The sequence below is a fragment of the Ochlerotatus camptorhynchus genome, unplaced genomic scaffold (assembly GCF_037179485.1).
Source record: "Ochlerotatus camptorhynchus isolate MF236.1 unplaced genomic scaffold, CSIRO-AGI_Acam_v1.1 ptg000177l, whole genome shotgun sequence".
Classification (NCBI taxonomy): Eukaryota; Metazoa; Arthropoda; class Insecta; order Diptera; family Culicidae; genus Ochlerotatus; species Ochlerotatus camptorhynchus.
This window is the reverse complement of record NW_027040667.1, coordinates 964580-975555: the sequence shown is the minus strand read 5'-3', so window position 1 is coordinate 975555 and position 10976 is coordinate 964580. Positions and strand designations below refer to the sequence as shown.

The window sequence follows — 10976 nt, the reverse complement described above, 5'->3', positions numbered from 1 at the left end:
CCGTCTGTAAAATATCTGTTTACGCAATTGACGTGTTGGTACTTTTCAGTAAAAATACGCGGGATAATAATAGTTCGAAGTTGATCTGGAATCCCGTTAATCACTTGTTTCATGGACAGATCATATTCAATTGAGGAACTACAATTGGTGAAGTGAGCACGGTCTGGAGTATAACAAGGAAGACACATATCCGACGATATGTAGTGGTGGTAGATTCTCATAAATCGAGATTGTGTGTTCAGCCCAAGAATTTCTTCAAAATTTGCAATTATAAGTGTGTTCGTCACTCCGCATTTGATTAGTATTCTGAGAGAGAGCTCCCAGAAACGGTTCTGGAGGGGTGTTAATCCTGCCAGAACCTCGAGACTCATGTTATGCGTTGAGTGCATACGCAGACAACGATATTGAATTCGTTCCAATTTTATTAGGTGACATTTTCTTGCCGAGAGAAAGCAGAAAGAGCCGTACTCTAGAACAGAGAGAATAGTTGTTTTATAAAGCGTTATGAGGTCTCCCGGATGAGCACCCCACCATGTGCCGCAAATTGAACGGAGAAAGTTGATCCTCTGCTGACATTTTTGCTTCAAATACGTAATATGGGCATTCCAAGTGCACTTTGAATCAAACCAGACCCCAAGGTACTTGAAAGACAATGACTGGGTAATGTTTCTGCCCAAAAGATTAAGATGCATTTGGGCTGGGTACCGCTTTCGAGTAAACACTACCAGTTCAGTTTTCTGCGGCGAGAATTCGATCCCTAGATTCCTAGCCCAAGAAGACAAGTTATCTAAGGAATTTCGCAATGGTCTTTGCAAGTCCACGGCTTGTGGACCTCTTACGGAAACCACACCGTCATCTGCAAGTTGTCTTAGCGTGCATTGTTCTGCCAAACAGTTGTCGATATCTTTGACATAAAAGTTATAAAGAAGAGGGATGAGACATGAGCCTTGGAGCAGGCCCATGTAGCTAATTGTGGAAGTTGTCAGTTGTCCAAGGGAAAAGTTCATTTGCTTTTCTGACAACAAATTGTACAAGAAATTATTTAAAATTCCGGAAAGTCCACATCTGTGCAGATTGTCTGACAGAATTTCAATGGAAACTGAATCAAAAGCCCCCTTAATGTCCAAGAATACTGAAGCCAATTGCTCCTTATGCGCAAAGGCCAGTTGAATATCTGTGGAAAGCAGCGCTAGACAATCGTTTGTTCCTTTGCTCTTGCGGAACCCAAACTGTGTATTTGATAGCAAGTTATTTGTTTCGACCCACTGATCGAGTCTCCGAAGGATCATTTTCTCCAACAATTTCCTAATGCACGAAAGCATCGCAATCGGACGGTATGAGTTATGGTCAGACGCTGGTTTGCCAGGTTTTCGAATGGCAATTACTTTGACCTGTCTCCATTCAGGCGGTATAATGTTGTTTTCTAGTAAGGAATTGAATAAGTCTAGCAAGCGTCTTTTAGCGATATCTGGGAGATTTTTCAGAAGATTGAATTTAATCATATTGCTTCCCGGTGAGGAGTTGTTCGATGAAAGAAGAGCCATAGAGAATTCCAGCATTGTGAATGGTCTATCCAGAGAGCTGCCGCTCGGAGACGCTTCTCGAAGAATGTGTTGTGCTGGAGCTGAGTCCGGACAGACCTTTTTAGCGAAATCGAATATCCATCGGTTGGAGTATTCTTCACTCTCATTAGAAGATGAGCGGTTACGCATGTTGCGAGCCACCCTCCACAAGGTGGTCATTGAGGTTTCTCGTGAGAGTCCCTCGACGAAATTGCGCCAATAACCGCGTTTTTTTGCTTTGATTAATTGTTTCAGCTTTGTTTCAAGCTTTGAATATTCGCCGAAGTATGTGGAGGTTTTGTGTCTACGAAAAGCTTTGAAAGCATCAGATTTTTCTACATACAATTTTGTGCATTCTTCGTCCCATCCAGGTGTGGGTGGTCTCCTTTTGAAGGGCGCACTTGGAACTTTTCTTTTTTGTGCTTCCAGTGAACTTTTGTAAATCAAATCGGCGAGGAATCGATGTTCTTCCAATGGTGGAAGCGTATCTATTGATTCGGCACCGATTGTCACCGCCGTTGCATATTTATGCCAATCTATGTTCCTTGTAAGATCAAATGGAACTCGAGATGGTTCTGCAGAGTGAGGGGCACACTTAATTGAAATGATGATTGGCAAATGATCGCTACCATGGGGATCATTGATAACCTGCCACAGACAATCCAATGATAGCGATCTTGAACACAAAGATATGTCGAGTCGGCTTTCTCGAGCCGGAGGTTTTGCTATACGTGTCGCTTCACCAGTGTTCAAAATAGTCAAGTTGAAATCGTCGCATAAATCGTAAAAAATAGCCGCTCTATTCATATAGATCGCCCCACCCAGTACCATGGGAGTTCATATCACCCAGAATTAATACTGGGGATGGAAGAATCGAAACTAAATTCCAGAGTTGACTACGGCTAATGGAGGTTCTTGGTGGAACATAAACTGAAGCTATGCAAAGGTCTTTGTTCTTCACATTTATTTGGCAAGCGACGATTTCGACGCCTGATAGAGCAGGAAGGAAAGTTTTGTAGAAAGGGTAGCACTTTTTGATCCCTAAGAGTACTCCTCCATAAGAATCGTCTCTATCCAGGCGTATAATGTTAAAATCGTGGAAGTTGAGTTCTTTATCGGAAGAAAGCCATGTTTCACAGAGAGCAAATATATCACAATCAGAATTGTGAAGTAAAAATTTGAACGAGTCTAGTTTAGGCACTAGACTACGGCAGTTCCACTGTAGCACAGTGATCATATCTTCAACCTCGTTCGACGAATTATCCATCGAAAGATATGATTGATGCAAGGAGGGGCCATGAAACAGTCAATTGCTTAAGATATGATTCTAATGTTGGAAGCAAGGCAGAAACTAAGCTTCTAAGAGGGTCTTGTATGTTGAACATATTTAATATGAATTCCACAATGTCCGAAAAAGCTAGCAAACCTCGTTCGGATTTGGATTTCTATTGAGAAGTTTGAGGAGCAGCTTTATTATTTTTTTTTATCTTTTTTGGGCAATGATGGAAAATTCCTGCTGCATCCAGGGATTGGTTCAGCAGGAGCCTTCGGTTTCGTTTTTTCATCCCCATTACCCTGGGAATTTGCCAATCTTCTGGAGGTGACTTTTGTTTTCTTACGGCGCATTTTCGGGGAGGGGCATTTTCTTTTTGAGGATCCGTCCATTTTTGAAGGTGCGTGTACCACCGTAGAATCACCTTCATCGGATGAGTCTTCAGCTGACAAAATCGAAAATTGGTTTGCACCAGCCTTCACCATTTGAGCATATGTCTGCTTGGAGCGTCCAGAGATTGAACGCTGCACTTTATCGGAGTGCTGCTTGTACATTGGGCACTCCTGCAAGGGGTGAGGATTCTCGCCACAATAAGCGCATTTTACTGATTCTTTGTGGCAAGAATCCTCTTTGTGGTTTTCACCACATTTGCCACAACGAGTTTTGTTGCCGCAATGGCTGGCCGAGTGTCCCAGCCTTTTGCAGTTGGTACAATTGTATACCCTCTGTACAAACAGCCGCACCGGAAAAAAAGCACCATCAATTTTAACAAAGTTTGGGAGAACCGAACCTGCGAAAGTCACGCGAAACGAGTCTGAATGCCGATAAACTTTTTTATCGTCTACCAAAGATGCTGAATGCAGTTGCCTTACATCGCTACTAGCGCGGTAGCGAATGTGGAGTTTTTTAAACTTCCCGAGGCACGTTTCAAGTCCTCAACAGTCAGACTCGCGTCGGAGACCACGCCTTCTATCTCCACATCTCGAGAAGGGATGTAGATGTTATACTCAACACTAAAAAGCTCGTGTTCAGCTATTTTATTTGCCACATCATAAGTCGGTGCTTCTACCCGCAGTTTGTTGAATCTTTCCTTGTGTACCAAGATTCCCGGATACTTCCGCAGCAAATCTCTCGTAATGTCGAGAGTTTATTTTTGGGCCGAAAAAAGACAACCCATGGTCCTTTCGAAGACGGTTGGTAGTATCTGGTTCGCGCATCGTGTTGCGCAGAAGCGGTGCACAACCGCTTAAAAATGAAAAAAAAAACTTAAGAATAACTTTCACCTTTTAATTTACTTAACTACTAGTTGTTAATATTTCGTTGCCCGGTGTGCAAGCAACCATACAAAAAAAATAATCAAAAAAAAAATTATATACAAAAAAAAATTAACTTTTTACTAATTGCAAAAATGCCCCACCCTATTAGGGAGAGCACACTGCCACAAGGCAACTTTGCTATACAATAGCAAGGCACATAAATCTCACTTGCACATATCATCTCTATATGTGATCACACATACTGTTTATATGACACATAATCTGTATGTGTTTTGTTCCATGATATCTAATTATGTGTGGCCAAATGAATATTATGCTTAATATTTTATAGAAATTTTCTATTAGTTATGTGTGGATTTTTACTAGTGTAGAATTTCCATGTAATTAACCTCAGAAATATCATAAATTTCTGCTTAGAATAATCTTGGAATTCTCCCCTGAATTATATCGGAAATTCAATTCGTATTCTCCTCAGATTTCCCATGGCATTCTCAGAATTCTCAAAACAAAAATCCATCTCAGAAACTCCCCCCCCCCTTGAAACTCTTCGAATAATTCCTTTGAGATTGAACCCTCAAAAGCCGATTCCATAGGAATTCTTCTCTTTTTATTTCGAACTCTTTAGAGTTCTCCTGGAAGTATCCTCAGAAATCATCCCAGAATTCTTTTATAACTTCCTTATACCCCGTTCACATTACAGCCTATATCACGTAATATAGGCTGTCTTGCAATGAGCACTCATACATCTAGTTTTCACTGGAAATCCCATGTATGAGTGCTCATTGCAAGACAGCCTATATTACATGATATAAGCCGTAGTCTGTCCGGGGTATAAGCCGATAAGAACGCATAATATGAATATTAACATCCATTATTCTCAGAAACAAAAGAAGCGCTCCTAGCGAATCCATTTTGTCTGCCTTCATCCGTATGCCGAAGTGAATCCAATGACGTTTCAATGAGGCCTATTCTGCGCTCCGAATGAGGTGATGTGACTCGCTGTCACTAGTAAGGTGACAATAGTCACCGCGAGTTAGGTGACTCTCCATTTGATTTGCACGCAGAGTCACCTCACTAGCGGTGCCTTTTGTCAGCTCACTAGTGACAGCGAGTCACCTCACCTCATTCGCGGCACCGAATAAGGGAGAATGTGTTTTGAAATTCGTATAACGGAATTGGAATCAAGAAACAGTGTTAGATTTCTAATATCTCAAAAATTTGGAAATCTTTATTAAATCCAACGGTACGTATGAAAAGGTAAATAAATTAAGAAGTCATCTCTGATAGAAACAATCAATTTTCCATCCAAACCCGTTCAAAAAGAAAGATAAGTGCGGGCTGTGCTCAGTATGACGGAAATCAGATCTAAACCCTACCTAGATATAATAGTACGTTCAGACTACAGAGTTATAACATGTTATAGCGCTATCTTGATGGTGGTTTCTGTGTTGCAATTAGTTGACAACCGTTATAACATGTTATAACTCTCCAGTCTGGCCAGCATTTAAGATCAGGTATTGATAAAAAATAAGATGTAAAAGAAACGAATGTTTATTTTTCAGTCGAGTATTACTACAAGACACTGAAGAAATCTATACATTGTAGTTATCTTTTTCTTTATGTTGATTTACTTGATAAAGGTATTTACGCAGTCCAACAATTTAAAATTTCAATTAAAATTAGAGTTTGCGCACAAGATTTGTTCATAAACGCAGAGAAACGGTGAATATGGCAACAATGATGGAATACGCAAACGGCGCGTAGGAATCCGGAAAAGCATGGGTTACCAAGGGAATGGCTTCTGTTTTGTTGATACAAACTGCTTTCCAACACTTTCGATTTCAAGTTCATCGATTTCATTCTTTCAATATAATTTAAAAAAGCATTATCTAATTTATTTAAACAATTGACAATTTATTGTATCCACTACACACCGATAACCAGAAAACATGCTACGTTGTTCGGGACTTCCATTTCTCCCAGGAAACACCTTTCCCGATGTAAGTGATGCACCGTGCACAGTTCAAAACAAAGCCCATACAATTTGATTTAATAAAAACTTCCGCTTGTAGATTGGCCAAACAAAATTTAACAAATCGCACCATTTCGATCGATGGAGCAACATCTGCATGCTGGCCGATCGGAAACGTCCCGGAATCGGTGGAAAGCTTTACTCCCCAACCGACGGACCGGAGTATTGTTTGCCTTCGCTATATCCACCGCGGCAGGGACCCCTTCTGCCTTCTTGGCTGACATACGATCGGAAAGTCCTGTGCTTCCATGGTTTCTTCCAGGAAACGATGAGCGAAGTCGATCGCATTCCGTATCAGATTAGGAAGGTAAAAATCCTCTACTACCTGGAGGATCACACCATGCAGGTGAGCGAGCCCCGTACGATGAATTCCGGCATTCCGCAAGGTTGCCTGGTAACGCGGCAACGCATTCCCCGCCCTGCGCCGTACGATGGAGAATTCACCTCGCTACTGGATCTAAACATAAACCACACGGTACAGCTGTTTGATCGCGTGTACACCATTACCGGATGCGATGACTTTACCCGAAAGTTTCTGAATCGACTGGGTATATCGGTTCAGGAATCCAGGGAGCCCCCCATGTGAGTATGAAACTATGTTGATATACGCTGTCTTGCAATGAGCACTCATACATCTAGTTTTCCCTGGAAATCCTATGTATGAGTGCTCATTGCAAAACAGCCTATATTACGTGATATAGGCTATAATGTGAATACCCCGTTTTTAGATGATCCGTGTTGGATCTATTGATCATTGTGATCTTTGTTTTTATCCACTATGATCGTAATTTTCACTTCAATTTAAATTGCATATGGGAGGAATATTAATTTAGACAGTAATACCAACAATTATTACGAAACTTGGGACCTTCTGGTCTTAGAGTTACCTCTATGGTTATACCATAGAGGTAACTCTAAGACCAGAAGGTCCCTAATAGCCCGGACAGACTATGGCTTATATCATGTAATATAGGCTGTCTTGCAATGAGCACTCATACATAGGATTTCCAGTGAAAACTAGATGTATGAGTGCTCATTGCAAGACAGCCTATACTGCCGTTATACGCATAAGAGTCCCACGGTGCATAAGGATTGTATAGAACATGGGACAGTTATGCGTAGAACGGCAGTATATTACATGATATAAGCCATAGTCTGCCAAGGGTATAATAAACGAGCTCAACATTTTGGCTCAGCTCTGGTACTATCTTCGGTCCCAAGCTAATCGATTCACCCCTCGAAACATAGGAAAATCCACGAACCCCTCATTTTTTCTGTCAAACTTTCATAGCGAATCCAAACAAACAGTGTAGTACTGGGATTTCGACTAGAATGAGGTACGTTAGTCGATTTGCTAGGGACCAATACTGCCGTTATACGCATAACTGTCCCATGTTCTATGCAATATTTATGCCCAGTGGGACTTTTATGCGTATAACGGCAGAATAGGCTAGTCAAGTAGTGAGCCAATTTAAAATCGTTAGTTTCGTATTGATTGTTGGTTATACCCCGTACATACTATGGCTTATATCATGTAATATAGGCTGTCTTGCAATGAGCACTCATACAAAGGATTTCCAGTGAAAACTAGGTGTATGAGTGCTCATTGCAAGACAGGCTATATTACATGATATAAGCCATAGTCTGTACGGGGTATTCGCTGTATTGCTGAGATTACATTCAAGAAACTGTTCAATACAGCGGTTCAAAAACTTTTGTTCATGGCAACTCACTATTCGAAATTCCATCAAATTGCGACCCCCTAGCGACTTGACTAAGAGCAGGTGCAACATTTCAGTTGGGAAGTAAATGCAGGGCTGTTACAAGAGCTTCAAAATTTGATCCGCGAAATCCGCGACTCCTCAAAATAAATCCGCGACTTCAAATATTAATCAACGACAAACAAAAAACTGTTTGCATTGATTAAAAATACCATTTGTATTACTACTACATGGCATTTCAAGCTTATTGCTTATAGCATATAAGCTTTTTGGCTGCTCTCAACTCAGTGTTCACTTCCACATTTTAAGTGAGCTGAGAGCTTTCTATGCCTGTACCATCCTATGCCCAAGGAAGTCGACACAGAGATTTTCATTTTTAAGAAAAATAATATTGAAAATAATTCTTCTTAAGAGTATTTCAAAACAGTTTTAAGGACAATTTTAAGGTAATTCCATCATCATTTTATTCAAAAATTCCAAGAAGATTGAATGTTGAATTGCAAGGATAGTTCTAACAAAATGTTGACGAAAATTTCTAAGGAATTCTGAGGAGCATTTCAAGTGATAATTTTTAGAAAATTTAAGAGATTTCCAAGGAAACTATGAGGAGTATAAGAATTATTGAGTAATATGACCAGAACTAAAAATAAATTCATACGGTAATTCCATGGGAATTTCAAGACAACACCAAGTGCATGCTGAGGAGAACTACAAGTGATCTTGTTCATTTTTCTACGCATTGCTACCAACTTCGCTCGAGCGCAGCGCTACTGTATCTGACGTTTGGATTCTGGCAAAGTTGCCAGTCTTCTTGATATGTTATATTCGATTTTACGATTAGGTGGGTGTGATTTAGAATGTATTATTATTTATTATTGTTATTGTGCCATGCTGGAGGGGGCATTGAGCATGGTGGCCAGTGTAACTTTGGTGACCATTTTTACACCTTCCATGCAGCAATCAGATAGATATAGACACTTAATTTTGAACTATGGACGATTGAATTTCAGTATGGGACTGATATGCGATTATTTTGCATGATGAGACAAACTGACGTGATGTTGTTTTCACAATTTTAATGATCATAGTCCGTAGTTTTATCACATAATATTAAAGTAGATGCCAATTGACAATCTATTAGACCTCTGGATCTCCTTACTATCTGTCATGGTATGACAATTTTCTCATCCCATTTACAGCGACCCAAGCACCGAGTTACGCAAGCAACAAGACGCAGCCAAATTAGCCAAAAGGCCGGCCTACAAGATCGATACACTGGGTAAATTCCTAGAGTACGATCGCAAGGTGCTACGCTTCCAAGGATTCTGGGATGATCGATCAAGCCTGTTTGGCGATGTACACGAGCTGGAAGTGCTTTACCATCTGAGTGATGAAACGTTCGAAATCAAGGAGAAACTTCCGCTGAATTCAGGACGTGATTCGAACGGAATGTTCCTGCGGAGAGGACGATTACCGAAACAATTCGAGCGACTACCGATAATGGGTGAAAGTACCCCGGTCATGGTTCTGAACGTTATCGGAGGAGGGCTGAAAGGAGGCCGCTATCTAACCGATTCCGTCGGGATCGGTAGGGTCAACGATAACTACTACAAAGATTCTGAGCTCGCGATAGGCAAGTCGATAAATGTTTACGGGAGAAGCGTTTTGCTAACGGGATGCGATCAGTTTACTAGTGATTATTATAGAGTTAAGGTAATTGGTCAATAGACTATAATAGGACATGTTAGAATTGAAATGGGTTTTATTCCAGTACGGCATTGAAGACTTCACACCCATACCGGGATACAGTGTAACTAAGAATGAATTTGAGCGTCGCTATCGCAGGGAACGACTGCTGCCACCCTACAATGGATGGGGTTCCCACGAGGATTCAGAAGGAAATTGCATTACAGTTGAACCGAAGCCACCGAAGATTGACTTCCGCAAGTTTGTTGTCTACGATCGGTGCAACCTTCGCTTCGGAGCCCGCATGATATCGAACATTAAGGAAAATAACGATCGATTCTTTGTCATCACATACTACTTGAGTGACGATACGGTTTCCGTATACGAGCTGATGATAAGAAACTCCGGATTCCAGGTATTTAGAATTCTTCTTTTGGTCAAACTGAATTTGGCAGTGATATATCATTTTCTAGGGAGGGGAGTTCATCAAGCGATCGCGAATGCTCTTACCGAAGCAAGATATATTTACGCCATCCAGACCACAGTACTTCACGGCTCAGGACTTCTATCTCGGAGCGACAACCATTCTGCAGGACCACAAATTCAACATTACCAATGCCGACATCTATGCTCTTTCGTTCATGGAAGCTCACTGTGATGAGTTCTCTCTGTCGAACGTATCGACAATTATTCAGAAAATACGCAACGCTCTGCAACCGATCTATAAGGAATACATTGCAAAGCACATGGCCAAGGTGGAGCACAAAAAAATCGACGATAAAACGATAGCTACGGTTACGTACGAAGTGCTCCGGGACATGCTACTCGAACTTTTGGACGACCAAATCGTAGAACAGGAGATCGTTACACTCTGCCGACAATTTTCAGCGGAATCCAAAAAGAGTTTCAATTGCGATAAGGAACTGGTACGAGCCGCCATACATGGGGAACTCACCAGACAACTTTGGAACGATCTGGAACGGACCAGGGAGCACATGTACCACTTGGATCCATCGAACGACCGATGGATGAGCCCGAAGAATATCGTGGTAACAGTTAAGGCATGCAGGATTCCACTGGATAATGCTCTGATTGATGCGATGTTGGAAGTGTAAGTATCGTTTGGCACGTTAATATGCGTGCGTTGAACCCAAATAAAAAAAAATCTTTTATGTAAACAGATTGAATCGAAACGAACGCGGTGATATCGAAGTGGAGGACTTTTTGAACATACTGAATTCCATGCAGACGCCCTGTAAACCACTGCAACCACTCAACATCAAGCACGACGTTTGCTTCTTTACGCCGTATCGAGTTACTGGAAACCTTATTGACTGGGATATGCTACTTAGCAGTATCAATTTGGAAAGCAGTCTCACTGATCAAACTTCATAATAATAATTTATTTTTGGATAAGGTGGAATA

At 41.1% G+C, this 10976-nt stretch overlaps 1 protein-coding gene across 1 annotated transcript; it reads left to right on the top strand.

Moving 5' to 3' along the window:
• Positions 1–6043: 6043 nt before the first annotated feature.
• Efhc1.2 (EF-hand domain containing 1.2) lies at positions 6044–10955 on the top strand. The gene is made up of 6 exons (XM_065222730.1): positions 6044–6112; positions 6185–6726; positions 9065–9578; positions 9637–9966; positions 10025–10662; positions 10733–10955. The coding sequence occupies exons 1-6, from the start codon at positions 6062–6064 to the stop codon at positions 10944–10946; spliced, it is 2289 nt and encodes a 762-aa protein (XP_065078802.1). The 5' UTR covers positions 6044–6061; the 3' UTR covers positions 10947–10955.
• Positions 10956–10976: the final 21 nt, after the last annotated feature.